This window comes from Arvicanthis niloticus, chromosome 4 (genome assembly GCF_011762505.2).
Source record: "Arvicanthis niloticus isolate mArvNil1 chromosome 4, mArvNil1.pat.X, whole genome shotgun sequence".
NCBI lineage: Eukaryota > Metazoa > Chordata > Mammalia > Rodentia > Muridae > Arvicanthis > Arvicanthis niloticus.
In genome coordinates this window covers 114,726,268-114,753,646 of record NC_047661.1, presented here as the reverse complement: position 1 = coordinate 114,753,646, position 27,379 = coordinate 114,726,268, and the positions used below count along the sequence as shown (strand labels likewise).

General features: G+C 40.9%; 1 protein-coding gene and 1 long non-coding RNA gene across 3 annotated transcripts; one reads left to right on the top strand and one right to left on the bottom strand.

Moving 5' to 3' along the window:
* Positions 1–1,102: 1,102 nt before the first annotated feature.
* LOC117707512 (alcohol dehydrogenase 6) lies at positions 1,103–22,371 on the bottom strand. 2 transcript variants are annotated; one of them, XM_034500905.2, is made up of 9 exons: positions 22,215–22,370; positions 13,818–13,919; positions 12,525–12,666; positions 9,689–9,776; positions 9,380–9,596; positions 7,282–7,542; positions 5,954–6,092; positions 2,460–2,598; positions 1,103–1,689 (listed from the first exon to the last, which is right to left on the bottom strand). In XM_034500905.2, exons 1-9 carry the CDS (start codon positions 22,230–22,232, stop codon positions 1,665–1,667), a joined length of 1,131 nt encoding a protein of 376 aa, XP_034356796.2. In that variant the 5' UTR covers positions 22,233–22,370; the 3' UTR covers positions 1,103–1,664. The 2 variants fall into 2 exon arrangements, with proteins under 2 accessions (XP_034356796.2, XP_076789410.1); XM_076933295.1 differs by lacking the exon at positions 1,103–1,689 and having other exon boundaries at positions 2,559–4,057; positions 22,215–22,371.
* Positions 8,259–9,263, top strand: LOC143442142 (uncharacterized). The gene is made up of 2 exons (XR_013110150.1): positions 8,259–8,690; positions 9,096–9,263. It is a non-coding gene; the product is annotated as an uncharacterized LOC143442142 (long non-coding RNA).
* Positions 22,372–27,379: the final 5,008 nt, after the last annotated feature.

Genomic DNA, 27,379 nt, shown 5'->3' with positions numbered 1-27,379 from the left:
TGCCATCTATGTGTTTGGACCTGAACCTGGGCCATCTGAAAGAGAGGCCAGTGCTCCTAACCACTGAGCCATCTCTTCACTGTCCTCAGTTTATTTTTCACTGATGAATAAAAGCATAAAGTCATACATAATTATGGAGCAGCATGTGACTACACTTTAGTATGTTGTATTATTCCTGAAAAATAATTTCTTTATGGGAACAGGACTTGAAATCCTTTCTTTTGGTATGTGAAACACACAGTGTGTTATCTGTCCTCACTTTATAACTGTTAAAAGCATTCCATCACTTTGTATTTTCCAATACACCAGAACTACACTGCAGTTGCATGCTGTCTTTTCACTAAGGTGGCTGCTTCTCTGGCTGGGCAGAAGCTTTTTGGTTGGCTGTAATCATTTGTCTAATTTTCCTTTCGTTTCCTATGCATAGGGGATGTTGTTTGACAATTCCTTGCCCATTTTCAATGTCCAGAATTGTTCCCTGTTTTCTTATAGTAGTTTAGTGGTTTCAGTCCTCCATTGAAGACCTCAGTGCGCTTAGAGTTCATTTTGTGACTGGCTCAAGAGAAAGGGGGAGTCTAGCTTTATTTTTTACATGTGGAAAAAATGTCTTATTTTCCATATCTAATTTTTCTAGAACCAATAATTGAAAGGACCCTACTTCCTCTGATGTATCTTCTCAGCACCTTCTTCGCTGTCATTGCTTGTGTTCAGGTTTTCTGGGCTCTCTATTCAGTTCCATTGGTCTGTGATTCTGGTTTTCTGCCAAACCATGGTTCTTTGGTCACTATGACTCAGTAGTATATTTTGGAGTATAATGGCTCCTGTTTTGTACTTTAAGGTCAGGATTACTTTGTCTATTTGCATTTTTGAGGTTTCATACAGATTTGGAAGCTATTTTTAATCTGTGAGGAATTTTGCTGGTGTTTTGTTAAGACTTCATTGAATCTGTAGATATCTTTGGATAGCATGGGCATTTAAGAGTATAGATTCTTCTAATTCTTAAATTCATAAACATGTGACCAGTCTAGTCCTGAACTCATATAGTCTACTCCCTTTGGCCACCAAGATGCTTGGATTAAAGAAGTGTATCACAATACTCTGCAATGTTTTATACGTTTTATTTTAGAGATATTTCACTTTTGACTAAATTTGTTTTTATGTTATTAATTTATTTGTGAGATGAATCTCATAGCAGTTGTGATATTGCTTCCTTGATTTCCGTATCAGATAACTTGTTATTGCCGTTTTGTGACCTAAACCTTATGTCAATTGTTTATCAGTTCCACTAACTTCTCTGGTGGGAATTCTGTACCTTGTGGACAATACACAGAGCTTTATGTGTGGATCCATACATCGTGGGAAAGATCCAGTGAGTGTGGAAATGTGCGTCCCTAGGTAGAGACAGCTGTGCCAATGGAGCATCTTGGTGTGCCTTCATCTGCAGAATCTGCTATTGGGCGATTCAAATCAACCTTATCATAGCTGTAAAGGGAAGCTGGTACTCCATGGCACTGGGTCACGTGAGAATAATTTTGATGGTGTGGTCAGTTGGGAAGCTTGATACGAGATTGTTGCTGAGTGAATGTAAGGCAAGAAAACAGAAAAGCACCGTATGGCCGATTCTTTTAAATCATGATACACGATGACATATGTAGATCTTCTAATTATGGTAGAAGGACACAGCGGATACTACAAACAGAGAAGAAGAAAGAGAAAACATTGAGGAATTTCTGACGCACCATGTGTTTTAGACCTATAAACTAGAGTTGCTTCCTTTGATATTGGGTAAAAATAGGCGGGGTGGGGGGGCAGATTAACAAGTTGGGAGAAAAATGAACAAAGCAATGTGCAGTTCTCAGGGCAACAGAGTAAGTAGGAAGCTTTAACTGTGAGAAGTGCTGATGCATTTATGGTCAGTCTCTACTGGGAGGAGGTGTCAGCACTAGGAATCTTATAGACGATCCCCACTCAGAAATAAAACATGAAAATGACAACAACGTCCTCTTGTAAAATGGCTTCAATCTTTCTTTCCATATTTTATCTTACTGTGGGGAGGAGTGGAGGATGGATGTGAGCCAAGGTGTGCATAAGGAAGTCAGAGGACAGCTTTGTGCAGTCGGGTCTCTCCTACCATCTCTATGGGGATTGGGGGATTAAACCCAGGATGTTCCTCATTGCAGGAAGTGTTTTTACCTGCAGAGCCTTTTCTCCAGCTCTGTAAATTGTGTTCCTAAATTCAGATTTTAACTTCATGGGTTAGCATCTTTAGTTCCATCTTGTATAAAGAAATAATGTGGTCACTGTCTACTACCTTAATACTTCCAGGATCTCGTATTTTATATGTCAGCAGTAAAGCAGAATTCAGAGGGCAAGGGGAGATCTTTGTCTGTGCAGACTGTAGCAGTGACAACCCTCTGTCCCCACATCCACACACAGACAAAAGTGACTTGAGTGATTACCATTGCCCGCTTTTCATCAGCTGAACTGCCTCATTGACCTCACTGAGAGCCAGGGTGTGGCTGATCAGGGGATCTAGGTTAAACTTCTTTGCCATATAGTCAGAAACCAGCTTGGGGATTTCCTCTTTAGTTCTCCAGCCTAAAAATACACAAAATAGCACAGACTCATGAAGGGTTCTACTCATGAGGTTTCAATATCAAAGAAAGGCCATGTTAGGAATGGGGTGTGGATTTGATAATACAATATATGCATGCATCAAATCCTCAAATGATAAAAAAGAGATTTAAAAAAAAAGGAAGGATGATGGGAGGAAAGAAAGACCATGTTAGACTGCTAGAGATGTTTTCTGCCTTATCCATTTGCCCCAGTCAGGACAGACACTGTTCCCACCACACAGCCAACACACAGGGTTTGCTCCTCTGGGGGACCACTGATGTCTCTGACACAGAGGAAGTAATCTAAAGCTAATAGAAACTAAATCTCATCTGTGGTGTTCCCATCTTGGATCTAATCTCTGTAGATCATCTAATTCAACTGTATAATGAAGGCCACATTCTTGGGATACATGATCTGAATGAATTAAAAGTGTAGACACGGGGCCTGGGGAAGTAGTTCAGCTGGGAGAACATGGGGCTATGTGCACAGGGCTCTAGGTTCAGTCCTCAGCACTGCACTCTCTAAAAACATAGAAATGCCTCTCTGTGTGCATGTGTATGCGTCCATGTGTGTGCATATGTGTGTGCGTGTGTGTGTGCATTTGTGTGCATTTGTGTGCACATACAGCTCTGTCTCTGGGTTTTGACATGCAGCTTCATGAACAATGCAAATGATCCATGGGAAGAGAAGAACACGATGGCAGTCATTCTGGAGAAGCAGAGAATGAATGTGTAGAAATTATTCAAATGTGTCCTCTGAGAGTAAAGATGAGGCCAGCTAAAGCAACACAGCCTCATGGTGTATTTACTCTTCTGAGTCTCAAAAAAGGTATGCATTTCACACTGTGCCAAGCACCTTGGCCAATGAGAGAGAATTTTGGCAGCTGCCTGTTTTCTTTAAAGAGAAAAATAGGCAAAGTGTAGGAGGTAGCTCAGTAGTTAGAACACTGGATGCTCTTCTAGAGGACCTGGGTACCATTTCTTATACCTACATGACAGTATACAACTATCTATAACTCTGTTACCAGGGGATTTGACACCCTTTTCGGGCCTCCATGGGCACAACGTGTATATGTGGTACAGACAATTGTGTAGGCAAAACATCCACACATATAAAAATAATTAATTAAAAATAAAGATGCAATCAATGTCCAATTATCCCGTAAAAGAGAAAAGATTCATTTTTATTAATATTTTAAATTATGTATATGTGTGTATATGTGTGTATATGTGTTTGTATGTATGCATGTGTGTTCAAGTACATGTGTTCACATGTATGTGTGTGCAGGTGCCCTAGGAGGCCAGAGACATTGGATCTTCTGATCATGTGGGATTTAGGATCTCAGGTCCTTTGTAAAACACACATGCTTGTAACTGCTGAGCCGTCTTTGCAAGCCTCATGCTTGCTTTTCTCCGTTCCAATTAATGTCAGGTTCTCCAGCCTTCCTACCTAGTCTCAAAACGGTCCCAAACTCTTCCAACAGTTAACTTTTCTATACATAACTACAAATTCTAAGTAGTGGCATCTGTTCCGGCCTGTGAGTCTCATCAGCTTTTCTTCTTTTCTTTTCTTTTCTCTTTACTGGTGATATAACAAAGCGTTTTGTATGTATGTAAACAAAAAACACTTTTGTTGTTATTTCTTATTTCAATGGAAGAACATTAAGAAAGGCATTGGGCTGGGGAGATGGCCCAGTGGGCGGAAGTACTTGTGAAAGCCTGAGAACTGACTGGATTCCTGGAAGCCTTTAAAGGAGGAAGGGAGATTTCCATCTCTGAGTGGAGTGGAAGAGAATTTTGTGGGACTTAGTCCATGAAATTGCCCTTTGACCTCCACATATGCACTGAGACATGCATTGTCCCACCTTCACATCCACACACTAAAACAAAATAAAATGAATAAAGAAGGAAGGTCCCAGGCACATAGACAAAATTAAGCAATGTTTCTCAAAAACAAAGTAAGGCCATGTAGTTTCTCAGCGAGGACACTAGTTGGATTTTTAAGTAGGCGAAGTTCTTCACTGTACACACTGGAGGAAGTTAGGAGATCTGTCTGCCCAACATAAATAACACCCTTGATTGGAAATTGTAAAGCCAGAGGACTGTACTCTTTCTCTGTAGGAGGAATTAGCTTCATTTGTGATCATTGACTGAATATTTAAGTGGTTGAAGAACTTGTTTGTTTCTGAGGGTTAAGATAACATGACCTGTTTTTACAAAGCTTAGTTAGACACATGCCGTTGAAGGACACAGCAGAAGGAAAGATCACTGTGGTGCACACCCAGTGATCCAAATAGAGGAACCGGAGCCACAATGCTCAAGTGAAGTGAGGGACTTACCTCCCTTACAGGCCTTGCCATTTGCTCATGGTATAAATGAAGTGGGTAAGTCTCCTAATGTCTGACAGTCCATGGCCAGCAATAGCTTGGCCATCACAGCTTCAATGGCTTGACCAGTGTTCAGCAGTTTCTAAATTTCATGTTTTTGCTCAAGGACTCACATCATTGAGAGTCTCCTTTAGAATCAGACTGTGATGCAGAGCGATGGCTCAGCAGCCAAGAGCACCAGCTGCTCTTCCAGAGGCAGATTGCCAGCACTCACACTATAGCTCACAACTGTGACCCCAGTTCAGAGGAGCAGATGTCCCTTCCTGTCCTCTGTGGGCACTAGGCACTCAAGTGGTGACATGTAGACAAGACACCCACATACATTATAATAAACAAGCACTAAAAACTTAAAAAAAAAAAATCAGGTTGCTTGCAGATAAGCTGAGAAGCCTAGGCAGGAGTACTTATATAATTTCATTTATTTTCTACTTTTTAAATATGGGAGGCAGAGGCCATGGATCTCTTGAGTTCAAGGCCAGCCTGTCACTGAGTTACATTCCCAGCACCTACCAGTGGTTTTCAACCTGTGGATCATGACCCTTTTGGTAAACCTCTATCTCTAAAAATATTTACATATGATTCATAACAGTAGCAAAATTACAGTTAGGAAGTAGCAACAAAAATAGTTTTATAGTTGGGGACACTACAGCAGAAAGGACTGTATTAAAGCATCAAGAAGGTTGGGGCTTAGTTCAATACTGTTGAACTAAACCGTATTGTGTTGTTTGTTTTACAAGTCAACTAAAAATATTTTTCCTCTCCTTGCATGAGATAAAAATGCATGGAGAGACAGACAGAGGACATAGGTAATATTCACTCTCTTAATGTGGGTTTTTAAAACATTGAAACAAGTGCTGTAATCTAGAATTAATCATTGAATTCTGACCCATTTTTCTGTTTCTTCCTTCTGTCTCCTCATCTCCACCATTTGCTGTTTTCTTCCATACGTACCTCCCAAAACAGACGCTTTCAGAGTGCGTCCTGAGAAGAACAAGTGGCTGCTGATGTTGATTGTACTGTTCCACGATCCCACTGATCCAATAATCACACAGACCCCATGGTCCTTGTGGCAGGAACCCAGGGCTGTCGCCTGTTGTAAAGCAATGCAAGACAGAAAAGGGATAAACTATCTAGGTCAGAGTCAGATCCGAATCTTACCCAGTTTGACTGCTTAATGGCCTATGAGTTCCTTTCTGATTTTCTATTTCATTTTTGAAATAGTATCGATACTATGGAGATGTTTTATAAAATAGCTAAGATATTGTTTCTGCCTAGAATAGTGCTTGGTATTTTAGGATTCAACAAATGGAATAAAGATGAAGACTGTTATAGTTGTGGTAATAAAAATTAGGATTGTTTCTATAAGGACTGATAATGTGGGTGGTTGGTTTGAGTTGATGCTTTTCTTCTACATATCAAAGGGGACATTTGGATGTCTGTATGAGATGACATGCTAACAAAATGACCACCTGCCATCTTCCCATTAGTGATTTTCAAGGCTATTTTTCAGAACAAGACTGGGATAAAGGCTTTGCTGTGTATTTCCTCAGGTGAGAGGATTATGTACAGTTGAACTGTAAGAAGTTTTGAACGCTGGGAAAAAAAGACCAAGGTTGGAAAGGACTCCTCTTTAATTCCCATGTAACTTCCATGCAACAAAAATGCATCAAAGACCAAAGGAAAGCTCTCCTCGGAGTCTGACGTGACCGACTTTCACTTTTATCTCCTTGTCTGAACCACGTGCAGGCAGAAAAATCCCTACTGTTTTAATCCATTTTTTTTTTTTTTTTTTTTTTTTTGGAAATGACCCATTAAATCAAGATAAGGATACACTTTTCTTGTTTCAGAAGCTCACATCTAACATGAAAGATTTTAATGAAATTAAGGGGCTCATTGTTTTCTAGGACAATTTAGTGGAGCCTGATCTCATCTAAGTTATCTGCCTTGAAAATTATAATCATCTCAGGCTACTTCTTGTCATGCGGTCTCTGAGTGGGAATTCTTTATGGTTAATTGAAGGAGACGCATGTGGGAACAGAGGGGAAAAAATGATCTGAAAAGGAGAGTTGTCTTTTAAGTGGGATAGTGAGTGGACAGGGCTCTGGTGGGCATGACAGGATGGGCGTTGACCGGATGGGCGTGTCCTGGTCCTGGTCATGTGGTGGCCCACAAATAAATTAGAGAAATGTGGAAGGAAATGTAGGATGCTCGTTACATTAAAATATTAAGCATCAACTGGTGTAATCTACCGTTAATTTTCACTCCCAAAGATCACATACCACTGTTTCTGTGTTTCCAGTGACCTCAAAGCAGAAGTCTGCACCACCATTCAGCATATCAAGGAAGAATCCCTCAATGGGTTTCTCTAAGTCCCGTGGATCTACGCAGAAAGTGGCACCCACTGTCCTGGCCTTGGCAAACTTGTCTTTGTTGATGTCCACAGCAATGATCCTGGCTGCTCCTGCTGCTTTACAGCCAATGATGACAGACAGACCGACACCTCCGAGGCCAAACACAGCGCAGGTGGAGCCTGGAGTCACCTAGGCACAAAGACAGAAGCTCAAAAGCAAAAGGAACATGAACTTCCCCCCTGGTGGTAGAGAGTGAAGCGGAGGCTCACACTAAGGAAGCGTCTGCCAGTGCGCTGTTCCCAGTCCTGTGTGTCTTTACCAACTTACAGAGGCCACGACAGTAGCTTTTCATGAGACAGAAGGAAAGGACATTTTTAAATAAAACACATCAAGAGAACTTTAGTTTTAAGGCCATTTTTAGGTGTGTGATATTTTTTAGCACAGTAACAAAAACCTACCTACAAGGAGAGGGTTTCAAGACTCAAGAAGGAATTAGCACGAGTGGAAGTAATACAACGAAATCTTCCTGGATCTTTTATTGGGGCAGATTATTTCTTTAGTTGTAGAGAGTTTTGAGTTCTTTCAAATACCTTTATCTTCTTGAAAACTCTCTTTCTCTTTTCTTCTGGGTATTTGGGAACTCCGAAAGCACGTCAGAGTCAATGCTTATGATGCAGTCAATTCTTTTTTCTTTCTTTCTTTCTTTCTTTCTTTCTTTCTTTCTTTCTTTCTTTCTTTCTTTCTTTCCTTCTCGAGATCTCTCTATATGTATATATATGAAATATATATGAATATATATTTCATATATATATTTCACTCTTTCTTTCATTTTTTCTTCCTTTCTTCCCTCCCTCCCTCCCTTCCTTCCTTTCTTCCCTCCCTCCCTCCCTCCCTTCCTTCCTTCCTTCCTTCCTTCCTTCCTTCCTTCCTTCCTTCCTTCCAGCAGCATGTGGTTTGGCACCAATTTGAATCTAACCCTTCTAACCTATTTTAGTTTGCATTTTGAACATGCCCTAAAGACACATGTGGCAAAGGCTTACTCCTCAGCCCTTGACATTATAAGTAGCAGAACCTTCTGAAGGAGCCCAGTGGAAAGGAAACATTCAGGCGCATGAGCTACGGGGATTCTTGGGCTCACCTCTCCTTTCTTTTTGTATCCTATGCATTTCTTCCGGTTCCTGGATACCTGAGATGATCAGCTTTGTCTCACTCTGGATTCCCTGCCGCAACTTACTGCCCCTCGACACCCTAACACCACAGAGCCAAACCAGCATGGACCACATGTCCAAAGTAGTGAATAAGATAAACCTTCCTTCCTCAAAGTGTGATTGTCATAGGTATCTTCTCACAGTGACATATAGCTGAATAAGACACATCTCTGTGTGTAGCATTGAGTCTAAAGGACAGTGGACATCGCAGAGGCTTAAATATCAATGGCCCCTGGGAGAATTGAGCTGGGGAGGTTAGAGTAATGTTTCAGGAGGAGGGGGGAGGAGGAGTGGGAGGAGAAGGAGCTTAACTGTAGCCCATTCAATCAGAATGAGATTCCCTGGCAGGCACAATCGATGCTCTGCTAGTTCTCTTATTCATTGATACACATAGATTGAATCCAGGGCCTTATACACACCAGGCGTGTATTCTGTCTTTGATGTACGCCTTCAGCACCGCCCCTAGCTTCACTATTAATTAATATACTATTCAATTAGTATGTAAGCTTGATGAGGTTTTTTTTTTTTTTTCAGATGAACAGTGAAAAACATCACCATTGATCATTGCATGAAATGAACTGGAGTATGGAAAAATGCAGTTATAATTGTGTTATGTTTAAAGTCTGTATACCTGTACTCCTGAATGGCATAGGGTGCCAGTGCAGGCAATCCAATAATTCAATAAACTTAACAGTGCCTAGTGGTCAGTTTATATATGTTTCTTCAGGTGGTCTGATTAGGCAGCTCTCTGCTGTGAGAGGTGTTTCACCTTCTTTTCCCACTAATTCTGTTTTAACATGGATGTAAATGCTCCTCACCTTGGCAGAGTTGATTGCAGCGCCATACCCAGTGGCAAACCCACAGCCAATTATGCACACCTTCTCCAGGGGAGCACCTTCATCAATCTTGGCAACTGAAATTTCCTTTAGGACTGTGTATTCAGAAAAGGTGCCTGTAGCAATAAATTGATGCACTAACTTTCCCTTGCAGGTAATTCTGCTGGTGCCGTCAGATGCCAGATGTTTCTCTGACAGTCTTTGATAGATGAAAGAAAACAAATTGTACTTTTTATTAAAAAGTTTAAATCTCTTCAAGTGGAACTGAATTAGACTTTTAAAAAGACTTACCTAACTGCTGTACAAATATTGTTCTTGGAATTCAGGCAAGTATTACATTCTCCACACTGTGGTATACATAATATGATAACTTTATCACCTAGAAAGGCAAAGTGATTTATTAGAATGAAATAGCAGAGTAGTCTTGTCTGTTAGGATGTCAACAGCAAAGCACCGAGAACATGAGGTAATGGAGAGTTTTTTCCACCTTTAACTGTGCTTGATCACATGTGGATATTTTCAGGGTCCCCATACAGCCGTGGCTGAGTCTCTAGGAGCTGGCCCCAGATCTGCCCACTTTATAAGGCACGTTTGGAATACCATGGCGAGCAGTTTAGTTATGTGCCTTTAAAAAATTGCATCTACTGCTCTTTGCACTGACTTCCACTGTAGGACCAGAGTTAAAGTAGTGTGGATGCAGTGCTCACAGAGTAAGTCAAAATTAGGGCTTGATTGCCCTAATTCTCCGTGTTGTACTTCCTACAGTGTGGAAAGAAAGCATATTCCTATTTTCTTTCTCTCTCTCTCTCTTTCTTTCTTTCTTTCTTTCTTTCTTTCTTTCCTTCCTTCCTTCTTCTTCTCCTTCTCCTTCTCCTCCTCTTCCTCCTCCTCCTCCTTCTTCTTCTTTTTTATTTGTATTCATTGTATTTCTAAGTCCAAATCAGGAGGGGAGATCAGAATGTCTGCTTGGGATAAGCTTGTTGACTGCTTGTTGCCTGTTCCTGCCAAGCAGCGAAATCTGTTATAAATTGTAATTTAAAAGCTTTGTTAGAATTTAGGCTCCTCTATTATAGTTTTAGGAAGTCAAAGACCTCTACAATGGAAACGTCAAAAGTGAGAAGAAAGAAATTGAGGGCATTAGAAAAAGGAAAAACTCTTGTGTTTATGGGTGGGAGATTGATCATTGAGAAAAATGACCATCATATCAAAAGAAATGTACAGATTCAATGTAATCCTTATGAAACTTCCCATGACATCCATCATGGAAATAGATGCCCCCCCTCAAAAAAAAGTTCCTAAAATTCATATGAAAGATCCAGGATAGCCTGCACACTTCTGAATAAAAAGAACAATGATGTATTATTATGTATCCTATTATATTTAAGTTTACATGACAGCACTGTAATGATGACATAAAGCCAGACATGTTCTTGGTCATGTGGGTAAGAATAAAAGACCCAACCTTAAGTGCATATAATTATAGCCATCTGGTAGTTGGCAAAAATCTACACTGGGGGTGGGGGGAGACAACTGCTTTCACATATAGTGGTGAGAAAACTGGAGGTCCATATATAGAGGAGTGAAATAAGACCCATGTCTAGCACTTCTCTTCCTCCTTAAAAGAGAAGGAGGAGGAGGAGGAAAAAGAGAAGGAGGAAGAGGAGAAGAAGGAGGAGGAAGAGGAGGAGGAGGAGGAAGAGGAGGAAGAGGAGGAGGAAGAGGAGGAGGAGGAAGAGGAGGGAAAGAGAAACTCCAAATGTATCAAAGATTTCAGTGTGAGCCCTAACGCTGCTAGAAGTCAATGGGAGAGCTGTAGAAGATGGCGGCGTAGGAAAGGGCTTTCTGAACAGAGCTGCATTCACTCAATAGTTAAGGCAATAACTGACAATGTTTATCTATTGTATAACCCAGCTAAACTGTTCTTCAGCATAAGCACAAAGGACTCAATATTTGACTACACAGGTACTTGCCCACCGTATTCACTGGACTTACTGAAAACAGAGACAGAATGGAAGCTGCCCAGATGGTTTTCAGCTGACTAAAGTATAACAAACACAATTCATTCACAGTGGTATCATTTCCAAAGAACATGAATTTGTGGAACTTACAGATGAACAGATGGAGCTGGAAAATATACTCAGCACTGAACGGAACCCAGAAAGATAATCACCAGATGTTCCCTTCTGTCTGTGGACCCTAGCTCTGAATCCATGAATTTGAGTCTAAAACCTGAAGTTAACCCAGGAGCCAGGAAATCAAAAGGTACCACGGGAGAGGCAGAGAGAAGTTGTTCCAGAGAGAAGGTCATAGGACAGGATGCTACAGAAGAGGAAATGGAAGAAACTAGGTGAGGACCAAACTGGGCGGGGCAAATAGGGAATACAGAGGGAGAGCGAGGAACGATAAACAAGACTAAAAATATTTGAAAAAGCCATGATGAAAGATTATTTAATAAGCTTACGTAACAATAACCATATAATAAATACATATACACACATATGTCTACATACATATATTACATACACAGATCTACACACATCTATATATATATATATATACACTTATATTCATACTATATACACATTTACACACATATATATATACACACACACATATATCTAAACACACACACACACACACACACACACACACACACACACCCTGTTTAAATTGAATTGCCTCACCTAAGGTGACAGCACTTCCTTCAAGAGCCAGAGGTTATCTGAACTCCCAGTGCCAGCGAAGGAACACCTCCCTTCAAGTTGTTGGTCAAGGGGATCCAAGAGACTCATCCAATCAATATAATTCATTGCCCTTGCTCTAATTAAACAATTGTTCAGTAGTGCATGCCGGTTTACCCATTTTCTGTAATTTTCCTCTTCACGTGTACCTTTATTAGGTATAGATTTGGTGCATTCTACTTCAAAATATAAATCTGAAGAATAAACCTCTCTATGATTGTGGTGTAATTTAGAAACAATTACGACTCCTCCTCTCAGAAGTGGGCAGTGTTCTGCCTTTCATTTTGGTTGTTTCATCACAACACGTTTAAGGGATGGCCTTAAGTCGGTTTTCTGCTGTGGGTTCCAAGCCTCGCTGTTTCTCAGTGCCGGGCTTTGCTTCTTACCTGTTCTTACTGTGCTTACTTCTTCTCCTACACTTTCGACTATCCCAGTGCCTTCATGGCCCATAATGATGGGGCAAAACTGAGAAAAGTATTCTATGTCCATCCTCTTCACATCGGTACCACAGATTCCTGTGGCCACAATCTGTGTTGGAAGCACAGAGAACAGAGGTTGGTCTGTTGTGAAAGCTTCAGACCTGCTGCTTTCTGAAGGTCCCCAGTGCGTTCACCTCTACTGAGCTCTCACCGTTGACAAATGTATTGTTATTTGTGTAAAGGAACACAGTGTTCTTTCTTAACTCTCTATTCTAGCTAAGGTTTTAGTTCATTTTTGCAAAGACACTTAAAGTTTTGTTAACTGTCCCACTTCATCGCAAGTCCTAACTGTGTTGTGTTTGTGACATGACAATTGGGCATACACTGAAACCTCATGGTTCTAGAAATATACCCACAAATCTAGTCTATGTTTATTCTTCTTCTCTGATTCAGTGGCCCCAGCTGGCTTTGTCCTGTTATCTATAGAAGACAGGTTTTCTACCTTTATCTATCATAATCGCCTGAATAATTATGGCTACCAGCACCACCCACTTTCAGCCCCTCCACCGGTTACCATAATCTACCCTGCTCTGTATTTTGGATCAAATGCACAGACAAGAGGGGCAGAGTGTAGTTTGTCATATAATGGCTGGGTGTCTGAGTCTAAAACAGTTTATAAGAGTCATGACCTTGGGGTGTATTCTGTGGGGATTGCTAAATGCCATATTCCTCACTCAGTAGAGAATAAATACCACAGAAGATGCAGGAGAAGAGGGTATGGATTGTGTAGGTAAGAGAACTTAGAAATAGCTATCTCTCTGTAGTCTACCAGTAAACAATACATCTCTCTACCACTGAAATGAAAATAATCTAATGACTTTGAACCACAAGTCAGATGAACTGCATCCTGGCTTGCTAGCCAGTTAGAATCATCTGGGGATATGTGACACACCTAGCCAATAATTTGAGATGAGATGCAGTTAGCATTTCCCAAGCTCCCTAGTAATTCCAAGCATGTAACTAAACTTAAAAACAAAACAAAACAAAACAAAACATTGAACTAGTTTTCTTATTCAACTCAGCAGTGTAAAAGTATATTTTTATACTTATATTATATTAATACTTATATATTAAAATGTTAATCCTCCCTAACATTTTCTAGGCAAAAGAATATGTAGTTTTAATTTTGAATAGGAAAGGATATACAGCGAACAGCTTTTTTTTTTTTTTTTTGATATAGAAATGTTGAATTTGTCTTACCTTTATTCGAACTTCCTTTGCTTTTGGTGGGGCCACTTCTATCTCCTCAATGGCAAGTGGGGCTCCAGGCTTCCAGAGTACAGCTGCTTTGCACCTGATCACCTGGGTAGAGCCGATGGAGAAAGGAATACTGAAGAAGTTCAGGAAGACTCTTATATTAGTCATCACTAGGATGTACTTAATTCATCTACACTCAGTAGGAAAAAAATGTAAAAGTCTACATATATGTTAAATATATGCAGAATATATGTTTCCACCCCACTATAATTTTTTGTTATGTTTTCAGCTTCTATATTCAAGTCAGTCTGACAAATGTCATTTATATTTATAGGAAACCACACATATAAAAGGATGGATAGCTATCTCTTCTGAAACAGTCTTGCTATGTAGGCCAGTCTGCCCTTGAACTTGTGATCCTCCTGCCTCCACATCCCTAGGCTGCCATTATAGGCACATGCTACCAGTCCTGGCTGGAAGCCATGCATTTGCTATTACTATCAATGAAATAGACCACTAGTTACTTCATAGTTATGGTAATATTATGCCATGTGCCAGCCTCATCTTGCAAGAGTGTCCTGAGGAAGGGTGTTTGGGAGTGATGGAAGAATGACTCAGAGTCAGTGATAGATGCAAGCTGACAGTTCTGTGATCTGCTCAAGACAGCTCTCTCATGCAGACCAAAGTCCAGACTTTTATTTGCATAAACTACTTCCTTAGAAATTGCATATCAATTTAACCATTTACCCCAGGTTTCCTTTTGATCATTCCATGAATCAGCATTTTATGACCTTGACCCATGACCCTTAAAAATTCAGAGCATGTTTGAGGCAAATGAACCAGACAGCAGTTTTCTTTTCTTTTCTTTTCTTTTCTTTTCTTTTCTTTTCTTTTCTTTTCTTTTCTTTTCTTTTCTTTTTTTAAAGTATCACAAGTCCTATGCAGTTCGCTGGGCAAAGCACTAGTGGTTGCCAAGTCTAGACATAGAGGCTATTTTTATGTGAGAAAATTAGCTTTAAGTATAATACTTTTTCTAATTTTTTTTGCAGGTCAGCAAGCTCTTGTTTGTACAGATATGAGCAGCATTGAAGCTCATATTTAAAATTCTTAGTTACCTCAACATATTCTTTTACTCTTTGGATTTTTCTTCTTTATCTCAGCAACTCCAAGGCTTACTATTTGAAAGTATTAAGTGATCCCAGAAAGTAGGAATATCATTAGGCCATCATCTTTTTTTCTTGATACCAGGTTTTTTCCTCTATTGACCAAATCATGTCTCTGTCTTTAATATCTTTCTGACTAAGCTGATTCACTAGTGCAGCTGCCTCTGTTCTTTCAGGTTCGTAGAGCCCCTCATACTATTCATATTGGAGCCTTATATTTTGCATAGTTGAGGAATCCTGTAAAGAACAGCATAATCTTACACTAATTTATATATTCTTGAACTCATGTTTTCAGAGTTCTTTCCCACAGCCTTAAGGGCTGTCCTGAAGGCCACAGACACTATATTGCTGAGGATTACCAGACACATTCTCATTTCCCAGAATCATGCTGCTTCTGATTATCAAAGAGTCATTAACCTTGGCAGGGAGAACATTCCCCGATGGAAGAACATGAAGTAAAATATGTATATTATTATGCAAGCAGGCCTTATGTTTACAGCAACCATCAGCACTCAAGAGCACCTCAGCAACCATCAGGAGACCCATGTCCTGCTGGCTCTGCCACAGGGGCAGGAACCATGTCCCACTGTCTTTTGTGTAGCCATGCTGGACCCGGTAATAGTACAGTGCGGGGTTATTTGTGATCCAAGGTCTGAGGGATCTTGGAGTGAAGCAGTGAGCTACGGAGTAAAGAGTGAACACTGTCTGATGATCATAAATGCTAATCATTGGAGAATGGTGTTAGAGAGAAAACTGATGGCAAAGTATGCCTTACAGGTTCTGATATCAGTCCATCATCGCTGTATTATAAATTATCTTGTATTTTTATGCATTTAGTCACTACTTTTATGTAGATGACGTTCACAAACTTGCACTGTATTTATGGGACTCTTTCTCCCAAAGATTTAGACAAGTATTTATAAGCTGTTTGAATACCTTCCATGTTCTACAAAGTCAATATGTTAATATATAAACAAACCATTTTTTCTCTCATCTGTACTTTTAGAGAACACAGTACACAATTTGCTAACCCCTCATAACCTGACCTTTCCTCTACCACATTCAAAGTAGAATTACTCATGCCGAGGCCACGATGAGTGCCACCTATAGGTTTAGATTTTTCAAAACTTACTTTAATAAGGGTTCTCAAACACTTGGACACCCTGTCCCTTCTAGCTCACAGTCCAAATGTAGGGGAGAAAAGTTGGTAAATAGGACAGGGGGATATGGACCTATTTAATAGTTCTTTGGGACAATTCCAATCTCTGTCTGTCAGGATACTAGCAGTACAGTTCAGTAATGCCAGGATACCAACAGTCCAGTTTAAAAGTGTCACCAAACACAAATTAGCAATGATGGCACAATCCAGCAGAAACTGCTAAGCTTCTGCCAAATTGGCATGAGTCAGCAGAGTGACCAGGACCAGCCAGAACATCAGGAGTTCTCTTTCATGCCTCTCTCAACAAAGTGAAGATCAGTGAAGATGCCAACAAAGAGTTGCACAGCTAGTTATGTAAGCACTTTGCCACACTCTATTGAGTCCTACTTATACCTTCTCTAAATATCACATGTCCTTCCATGGGTCTTGTCTCACCAAAACACCATGTGAGTAAGTATCACATGACACAACCAGAAACTTCCATTTCATAGAAGAATGCAAATAGATTTATATTTATCAACCTACATAAAACTCAAGTCCAAGTGGATCAAAGACCTCAATGTAAAACCACTTACACTAAGTCAAATAGAAGAGATAGTGGAGGAACAGCCTTGAACACATTGGCACAGGAGACAACTTTCTGAGCAGGACACCAACAGCTCAGGCACTAAGATCAACAATATAAAGAACTCAAGAAATTAGACACCAACAAACCAAATAACCCATTTAAAAATGGAATACAGAGCTAAAGAGATAATTTTCAACAAAGGAATCTCTAATGGCTGAGAAGCACTTAAAGAAATATTCGATATCCTTAGTCATCAGAGAATTACAAATCAAAATGACTCCAAGATTCCACTTCACACCCTTCAGAATGCCTAAGATAAACTCAATGGACATCACATGCTGGCAAGGATGTGGAGCAAGCGGAACACTCCTCCATTGCTGGTGGGAGTGCAAACGTGTACAACCACTTTGGAAATCAATTTTGCAGTTTCTCAGAAAATTGGAAACAGCCCTACCTCAAGGCCCACTCCTGGGCATATACCCAAGAGATGCTCCATCATACCACAAGGACACTTGCTCAACTATGTTCATAGCAGTTTCATTCATAGTAGCTAGATACTGAAAAAAATCCAGATGCCCTTCAACCAAAGAATAGATTTTTAAAAATGTGGTTCATTTACACATTGGAAAACTACACAGCTACTAAAAACAAGGACATCATGAAATTTCCAGGCAAATGGATAGAACTAGAAAATATCATCCCAAGTGAGATAACCCAGACCCAGAAGGACATTCATGGTATGCGCTCACTTATAAGTAGATATTAACCATATAGTACAGGATACCCATGCTTCAATCCACAGACTCAAGCTAAATAACAAGGAAGGCCCAAAGTAGATGCTTGAACCTCACTCAGAAGGGGAAATAAAATAGTCATCGAAGGTGGGTGGAGAAGATGTGGAGGGAAATGAGGTGGGTAGGGGGAATCAGGTGTGGGGAGAGCCAGGGAGAGAGAGAGAGGAGGAAGAGTGAATGGAAATTGGTGTAGAGGGTGAGGTTATCACTAGGATGTATCTGAGACCTGGGGTAGGGGAAGCTCCAGGGAGTCTATGAGGGTGACTCTAGCTGAGACTCCTAGCAGTGAGGGATATGGAGCCTGAAGTGGCCACCTCCTGTAGCTAGGCTGGACTCCCAGTAGAGGGATAAGGACACCAACCAACCCACAAAAACTTTGATCTGAAATGTGTCCTGCCTACAAGAAGAGCAGGGACAAAGATGGAGCAGAGACTGAGAGAAGACCAACCAATGGCTGGCCCAACTTGAGATCCCACTGGCAAGAATCAATTCCTATTAATGATACTCTGTTTTGCTTGCAGACAGGAACCTAACTGTCATCTGAGAGGTTCCACCCAGCAGCTGATGAGGAAAGATGCAGGGACTGACAACCAAACATTAGATGGAGCTGGGGAGCCTTGTGGAAGAGTTGGAGGAAGGATTGAGGGACCTGGAGTGGGTAGGGACTCCACAAGAAGACTAACAGAGTTAATTAACATGGACCCTTGGGGGATCCCAGAAACTGAACCATCAACTGAAGAGCCTCAGTGGGAGTGAAGAGTAGGATGTGCCTAGTCCAGCAGTGGCTTGAGGTGCCAGGGTGAGTTGGTACCCAGGGTGGACCTCCTCCTTCTCAGAATGAAGGGAAGGGGGCATTGGGAAAGGGCCATGTGAGATGTGTGCCAGGAGGAAGGGGGCTGCAATTGGGATGTGAATTGAATAAATGAATGAATTAATGAGAAAAAGGGCTGCAATCAAAACTTTCTGTCAAATAATTATTAAAATTATTCAAGTCTGATAACTATTAAACCAGTTTCTTTGGAATCTCTGTGAATGTATACTTTCTTGTTGCTTATTATTAAAATGATTCAAGTCAGATAATTGTTAACCAGTTTCTTTGAAATCCCTGTAAATGTATACTTTTCTGTTGCTTGTAAGAGGTTCCTATGAATCTATATGGTAGGTTTACTCAGGGAGAGAGCACAAGATGTGAAGTTGTACAGTGTCCCTCCCTTATCCAGGATCTGCTCCTTTTAGTGTCTGCCTTGCCCCCAGCTGTGCCAGAGCTTTTTAAAGTGTATTCTTTTCAAGAACCTGTTCATTGTTCTACTCATGTTCGCAATTGCTTGTTGTTTTTAAGTGTGTTAGCCTCTGCTGTTCCCTTTCCTGCTTCCTCCCTTCTCCTTGCTTGGTCTTATTATACTCTTCTATTTCTGGGCCATGAAGTAGGGCCTGGAATTACTGATTTGCAACTTTACTTTCTGATGTGGTGACATAGTTGTGTAGAGACCCAATTCAGTGTGGATTTAGCTGTGCCACGCAAATGTCAATGGACATTTTCAGTTTCATTCACTGTGATATGTTAAGAAAATTCCTGGGCTGGAGATAGTTCAGTGGTTACAAGCATTAGCTATCTACCAATCAGGGAGCATACATGGCACGGACCCATGCCCTCTGCACGTATGTAACAGTTGTGTAGCTTGGTCTTTATGTGGGACTCCCAGCAGTGAGAGCATGGGCTGTCTCTGACTGTGTCCTGACTTTGGGACCTCTTTCCCCTCGTGGGCTGACTACTTTAGCCTCAGTAGAAGATGCACCTAGTCTTACTGCAACTTGAAATGCCAAGGCTAGTTGATAACCATGAGAAGCTTCCACTTTTCTGAAGAGAAAGGACGAGGGAGTGGATTAGGGGGGAAAGGGAGAAGGAGGGGTAGGTTTGGAAGGAGAGGAGGGAGGAAAAACTGCAGTTGGATGTATAGTATTGTAAGGATTTGAGGTACAGACCACTCTTAACTGTTTTGAGCTAACGCTAACAATAGGGTTGATGCAGAAGGGGCAGCAGTCAGATCGCCTCAGAGAGGGGTTAATCTCAGAGGCCAAGATAATGCCAAGGTGGTGGCAAAGATTCAGGACATAACAACCATTTGGTGGTAGCAGGTATTTTAGGAGCATGCCATGCAATTGAATACAACAAGCGAGATTGTTAGCAGTACTGTAATTCTACTGAGAACAAAGAAAAACAGTTGGGGCAGCTTTGTTCTTATTGGAGGAAGAGAACAGGTGAGAAGGCCATTTAAAGAATCCTCAGCAGGCGTTGCTAGGTTTCAATAAGACTGGTGATTTTGCTGCCACCATTGTTCGCCATAAGATGTAGAGCGTGGAGAAGCCACTTGTCTGTCTCAGTCATTCAAGAAGCCTTTTCATCAGCCAATTTATGTTCAGAAGTCAGTCACTGAGTTTCTTTTACTGTATCCTCATGAGGAAGAGACAGTCAGTGAGGAAGATTTTTTTCACATTATGATTAACACAAGTCCTACTTAGCACTGTGAAACTTAGCTGTGTGGCTGTCTGGACACTGTATCATAACCTTCATACTAGAACCCTGTAGAAGGATACATTCTCTCTCTTTTAAACATCTTGATTGATATAACTCATATTTGCTAGATCGAAGTGTAACTATACAATCATCTGTTTGTTACATTAGACTCCTGCACAGGTAGTAGATGCTTGGAAACATATAAGAAATCAGTTAAGGTAACTGTCCCATGGTCAGTGCATTTTTGGCAATAGATGCCTGAGCCCATGGACCAGGTACAATGCCCAGTGGAGGTGGCCAGGATGGGTCAAACCCGAGAGAGACCCAGATACTAGCTGTTAACATCACAAGCAGACAGCAGCATCTGATTAGTAATCTAAAAGAGAAGTGTATTTTTAATAGGATTGTGTTACAATGTCCAAGGACACCATTTGTGTGTCCTGAACAATTTTTCAAATCTGAGTTTGACAGCATGGCCTTTGGCAGTCTCCTTTTTATCAGTAAACACAAAAGTTTTGAGTGCAGAAAGACACACAACAGCTGTCAGAAGTACATGTCTAAAGAGAGTGTGCTGTGGTTGATAAACACAAATTTTAAAGATTTGGCCTCAATATTTAAGAATATAAGACTGTTTCACTTCCCCTTCGGAGAGAGACATCACAGCATTGAAGTAAGTTAAGGTCTTGTCCTGTATCTGGGCAGTGTATATATTTGCCAGACAAAGAATCATTAGTGAGAATTTTATCCAAATAAACTCTCATATGGCTATATACAGTATCTGAGGACTATAGTTCATTGAGCTATTAAAGAACATTGATTATTTTAATTCTCATTATATTTTTTTCTGCTGGGTGTTTAAGACTATGTAAGTGGTTAGAACGAATTCTTTTATTTCCTCCCAAGGGCAGTTAAAGACCTGTTTCTCAGGTATGACTTGGGCTTGGGAGAAACCCCTGGATCATCTAGTCTTTCTAGTCCTTTAGTCTACCTACATGAGGGTAAGCCAAAAGCCTTACTTACTTGACCATTGCAATTTTCCTCTGTGTTGACCAACCTCTTGGCAGACTGGATGCTGGGTAGAATCCCTTCAGTGGTGTAGACAAAGCCTCCCAAACAAGAGAGCTGTCCCCACAGTTACAGGACATTTTGAAAGATGTTGTACAGTTCCCTGGGACTTAGCTGATCTTGTAGGACAAGGGGGAATATATCCTCAGCTTTAATTTCTCTGACCACATCAATGTGGGTTTCCAAGTGTGGTTATGGAACACCCAGAAAGTCAGTTGTACCCATTTGTTATTTTTAATTAATCTGTAATGTTATGGTAAAGCTTAACCCCAAATTAAAGTGTGTCTGTTGGATCAACAGGTATTCCTGTCCCTCTGGAACTTTTAGAAAAGAAAGTTTGATCCTATATCCACCAAATTGAATTAAGTTAAGGTCTCCAGATGGTAAAAAATTTGGGAAGGAAGACTTATTCAGTCAATTTATCAGTAAAATATAAATTAAATAAAATTGTTCTTTTTGTAAAAGAATTGAGGAGATGTACATGCAAAGAAACTAAAAATCCAAGGTTTTATAATTAATTTCTACATTAATTTCTTCAGTCTCAAATTACATTTTTAATTTCAAATATAAATAAAATGGAAAGAAAGTCTATTTAATTCTTTGTTCTAATTACTATTTGTACTGTTGCTATAATTTTTTTGACCATTTGAACACTTGGTTCTCCACTATTCTTAGGCAATATTGAATTATGGTTTAAATTGGTATTTTTTTATATCACAAATGGTGTATATATTCATTACAAGAGATTCTGAAATGGAAGAAAAGACCCCACCTATACATTTATCGCTTTCTCCTTACATTGAAAAGCCTTGGTGTGTCCTTACATGGAGTCATATACACAGCATTTCAGAATCTACATCCTATCCATTCACGTGCCTTAAATACATTCTCTGCATGGACGGTTGTTAGAGCACAGGGAAATCATTTTCTCCCCCATCCCCTTTAGTGCCCTACATGCTTTGGCAAATCAGAGTTGTTCTTCCCTAGAGCAGAGTTCTAGCTTAGGGACCCTTCCTATCCCTTAGTTGACTTCAGTCGCTGTGCCTCTACTGTAACCCGGAAGGAAGCATCTTCAGCAAATGTGCAAAGACACAGCAGAAGCAGCAGCCAAATGCTGACAGAGGTTACTCACTGACCTTTCCCTGGGTGCTCATTTTCCTCGGGAAGCTTGCTTTGAAGTGTCTTGCTGACTCTGGCCTTTCACCTCTACCCAGAGTGATGTGTCCTGTGCTGGGGACTCTGGATAAATAGTACTCCTGCTGGCTGGCTCTCCAATCACAGCCCTGCCTGACCTGACATTTGTACTGTCATAGTTCATCTGTAAACCCCAGCTGGCATCAAGAGTTTTTAAAAATTAGCTTTTTCTGTTTAATAATTTCCTTGCACATTTGTCATTTTGCTACACATTTGTGCTTTTCTATTGAACAGTTACATTTTGTTTATTAGGGGGTTTGTGTAAATAGACTCAGAGTGTGTACACTTCATGTGTGCCCCCCTGCCCCCCCTTAGTTCTGCTTGTTAATCCTTCACAGTGCTTTTAGTTGTAGTTTGTTTTCTTACTGTTGAACACTCTACTGTATGAACCCACCATAATTCATGGATCCCCCTTCCTATCTGATTTTTTTCTTTCTAATCAAGGTGAGTCAGCGGCTACATAAAAATTCTCTTCACGCAGCCTGCTGCACACCTGCTCCAGTTTGCTTAGGGAACATTCAGGACGGACACAGACAGCACATGCTGGCAAGTCAATGCTGACTGTTGGAACATTGAAACACTTTTGTTCAGGATGCTAAAAAGCCACTGGCTCAGAAGCTGCCAGAATTGCTTTCAACTCTGCTACTGTCGGGGAGCCCTTTAGTCACTGCTGGGGAGCAACTCTCACTGTCCCTTGGACATGGCTGACAAACAGTCCCAGTGGCTCCGAGTCTCACAGAGTCCTCCAAGGACTGAAGTGCTGCTGGCCCTTGAGGACCAGTGCCCAGTGCCTACCTCAGCTATGTGGGCTCTGACCACTAGTGCTCTGGGCCAGAGCCCTCCAGAGTCACATAATGACTGTTTGAGAAAAGGAATGTCTCCAAATAGTTAACAACTCACATAGATTTTTTTTTTATAGTTGGTTATTTTATTTATTTACATTTCAAATGTTGTCCCCCTTCCGAGTTTCCCCTCTGCAAAGCCCCTATCCCATCCTCCCTCCCCCTCCTTCTATGAGGGTGCTCCCTCATTCACCCACCCATTCCTGCCTCACTGCCCTAGCATTCCCCTTACACTGGGGCATCAAGCCTTCACAAGACCAAGGGGCTCTCCTCCTATTGATGTCAGACAAGGTCATCCTCTGCTATATATGTAGTGGGAGCCAATGGTCCTTCCATGTATACTCTTTGATTGGTGGTTTAGTCCCTGGGAGTACTGCGGGGGGGGGGGTCTGGTTAGTTGATACTGTTGTTCTTCCTATGGAGTTGCAATCCCCTTCAGCTCCGTCAGTACTTCCCCTAACTCCTCCATTGGGGTCCCCAGGCTCAGTCCGATGGTTGGCTGAACTCACAACATTTTAAAGATTATATTCTATTTTTAAGTTTACAACCTTAGACCAATGTAAAAAGTCATGTATCCTCTCGCAGAGACTGAACCACCAACCAAAGAGCATGCATAGGACAGACCTAGGCTCCCTACACATATGTAACAGATATGTAGCTTGGTCTTCATGTGGGACCCTTAATAAGTGGAGTAGGGGCTGTCCCTGACTCTGTTGCCTGCCTTTGGATCTTTTTCCCTAACTGGGCTGGCATGTCTAGCCTCATCAGGAGAAGATGAGCCTAGTCTTACTGCAACTTGATATGCCTTAGCAAGCAGGTTGACAACCACGGGAGGCTTCTTTCTGGAGAGAAAGGGAGGGGAGGGGGAGTGAGTGAGGCGAGAGGGGGGACCTGGGAGGAGAGGAGGGAGGGGAAGTTTCAACTGGGATGTAAAGTAAATAAATAAATTAATACAAAAAATCACTAGCTATACTTTCCAGACCATTTTCTAAAATGAGCCATATATAGTTAATATTTTGTAATATTCTTCTAAAATAAATTTTATTTGTTATTTAAAAAATCCTGTATCCATCATCCTAGATGGTATATAGAGAAGTTTGATGTCTTCCAAGCTCCTCATGCTGTATCCTGCTTTAAAGTTCTGCCCCACAGCTGCCTGTTTCTCTCTGTGGTCTGGCTGTCATCTTCTGACTTTATCCTGGTTGACAGCTCCTTTTGCGACTTTGGGAGTTCCAGAATGTGCAACTGTGGTGGTCAGAGCAACTCATGTTTATAGAAAGGCTGGACCTCTGCGTGACTGGATACAGAAACTCATGCTTAGAGTCACTAGACTTGAATTTGATGCTGTGGTGGTTTGTAAGGATGTGTAATTCTTTATGATCTCGGTTTCCCTGATTATCACTAAGGATGAGCACTTTGGTGTCTGAAGTCAGGTCACACAGCTTATAAATTAATTAATGAGACACTGTAAAGATCATCGTCATGTAACTTTCATTTCTTATAGTACTCTTAATGTTTTTGCTTTACATATTTAAAGTTGTTTATTACATTTATTTTGTGTGAATATGTATGTTTGGCTTAGCAGAAGTGGTTAGGCGTGGAGGCAATTGCCTTTACCTATTGAACCACCTTATGATCCTGGTTTAAGTATTTCATATATTGATCATGTGAAAGTTCTCTATTCTGTGTTTTAAAAGTTTAACGTGTTTTTGCTGCCTTTCCTTGTTTTCTTCAGCTATGTCCATCTGTGCCCATCTTTCTCATAGTATTGCTCACTAGATCTTCTTGACTTCAGTAGTATTAAATTAAGTTATCTAATCAACTTTTAAAGAATGATGCATGCTTTCTCTTCCACTTTCTTGGTAGCCACCCTGTAATTCGTAGTTCACTAGGTTTTGTTTTTATCTACTTAAAGTTAAAAATAAAGTTCTGTCGTGGTCCCTACAAGCATCACGAGTGTTCAGTAAACCAGCCAGGAACTAATCCAGGTGATCTTAAGTTATACTAACTTAAAGTCATGCTGACGTAGTCTGGTCAGCATGACGTTAGCCAGTGCAGAGTCAAAAATTTCTGGACTCTGGTCAAGTTTTTTTTTTTTTTTTTTTTTTTTTTTTTTTTTTTTTTTTTTTTTTTTTTTTTTTTTTTTCTTCTTTCACATTTAAACACAGTATAGCTTTAGAAAAAAGTTTCCACCAGACAATGATCACTACAAAGCTTTAGGCTTGACTGCATCGAAACTCTCTTACAAAGTTCATCTCTTTAGCAAAGCACCTACAACCGTTATTATAAGAATAAATTCTATTAAAAAATAAACAGTGCTCAGGATAAGGGCCTAGGGAAGAATGGTTTGTAATAAGCATAAAGATAGGTTCTATTGATGGAGGATGCAAAGCACACGGCACCTCTTTCATAAGGATGGGTGTAGAAATTAGGTCCTGGTTCTTCCGCCTGGCCCCATGCTCCCAGAAATAAGACTCAGACTCAAAATTTAATTACAAATACCTTGGTCATATAGTTAGGCTCTTCTCTGACTAGCTATAGCTTAAAATATCTCATTTATTCTAAGCAACATCCTGCCATGTGTCTGGTTATGTGTGCTCAGGCAACATCTGTCCCTCTTGTCACATCTTCCTGGCCAGATTTCTCATGCCTCCTCTATCCCAGAATTCTTTATCCTCCTGGATGCCCCACCTTCTACTTCCTGCCTAAGTCATAGGCCAAAGACTTTTTAATTAACAGGTGATGCATCCATACACTACACAAGATATTCTTTCTACAGGTGGGTTCTATTCACTGAGTGACAAAGCTCAGGGTTAGGGCCTAGACAATACTCAGGATTTTGGGGGATACAAGCGAAGGCTAGCTCCATAGAATAAGGGAGATCACCAGATTCTTAGACAACACCCACTCCAGCTTTCCGGATGAACAGGTATTATTTCCTTCCCTTGAAGAAGAAAAAACCTGCCTGTTTTAACAATTCTGGTTTCTCAGTGCAGACAGCACTTCTGTAAACAGTCATGAAGTAGCGATGAAGTAGTTTTATGGTTGGGGGTCACCACTGATAAGCTATCTCTCCACCAGTAAAATGAGCCAACTCAAACCAGATTAGATTATATTAAGTGCAGGTTTATTGGGAAGCTGCACAAGATGAGGGACTCTATTAAAAGGGCATAGCATCAAGAAGGTTGAGGATCAGTAGTCTAGTGCTTTCTGTAAGCTGTGTTCTCTGCATGGTTAGTAGTCTCCTTATAAAATCAACCCAAATATTCCAAACAGCTATCGTTGGAAAAATGTCTCTGTAGCAGTGAGCTTTTCTAGCCTTTATCATCTGTTTTCATGTTCATTATGCTAGAGTTCTTTCTTCCTTCATCCTTCCTTCTTTTCTTCTCTCCCACCCTCCTTTCTGCCCTTCCTTCCTTCTTTCCTTCCTCCCCTTTTCCTTCCTTCCATCCTTCCTTCTTACCTCCATTCCTCCCCCTTCCCTCTCTTCCTTTCTCTCTATCCAATCTTTCATTTCTCTTTTCTCTTCTCCCTCCCTCCCTCCTTTCCTCCTTTCTTCCTTCCCTTCCTCCCTCCCTCCATCTCATTCTCCCCTTACCTCCCTCCAATTTCTCAACTCTTTCCTCTCTTCCCCTCTCCCCATTCACTTCTTCCTCTCCTTCCTCCCTAACTTCCTTCCTACTTTAGACTGAACATCCCAATCACTTGTAAACATCTCTATTTTAGGAGACAATGTTTACAAAGTAACCCCTGTCTCCCTTTTTCAAACTTGAAAATGGCTCTCTTCTGCATTAGCACTTGCCTGTTTCTCCCTCCTCAGGGTTCTACAGCTCCCTTGGCCGTACTCTCTACAGCACTGACAAGCTCTGGGCACCCCCTTTAATTTCCTTCTTTCCACTGCTACTAATCTGCGGATAGGCTTCTCGATATTTGTTTGCATTGTTGTAGTAATCTTGATACTGAGTCTTCTGTTGGCACAGCTGTCTGCAGTCCCTGTTTCAAAACACTAGATTAATATTTGAAAGGAAAAGTATCAGTTTAGGGCCCCCATGACCAAGTTCTTGCACAAAGGAGACTTATTTGCCCCTGAAGGACAGAGGGCAGGGAATAAGAGACAACACAGGAGGTAGTGTCAGGAAACCCTGCTGCAGAGGTTGAAGTCTGACATTACCAGAAAGCCCTGAGCTTGGGGCAAAATGGCAGACTCCCTTTGTCAACAGTGGTTCTCGTTCTCTGACCTTGTCTGGGGAGCTCAAAACCCCCAT

What these genes read in the sequence shown, in the direction of transcription:
- LOC117707512 (XM_034500905.2), bottom strand. An exon ending in AGTAAGCACAGTAAGAACAG is followed by an intron (nt 9,777 to 12,524) that starts GTAAGAAGCAAA and finishes TTGCCTTTCTAG; the next exon opens with GTGATAAAGTTATCATATTA. An exon ending in CTGGAAACACAGAAACAGTG is followed by an intron (nt 6,093 to 7,281) that starts GTATGTGATCTT and finishes GCTTTACAACAG; the next exon opens with GCGACAGCCCTGGGTTCCTG.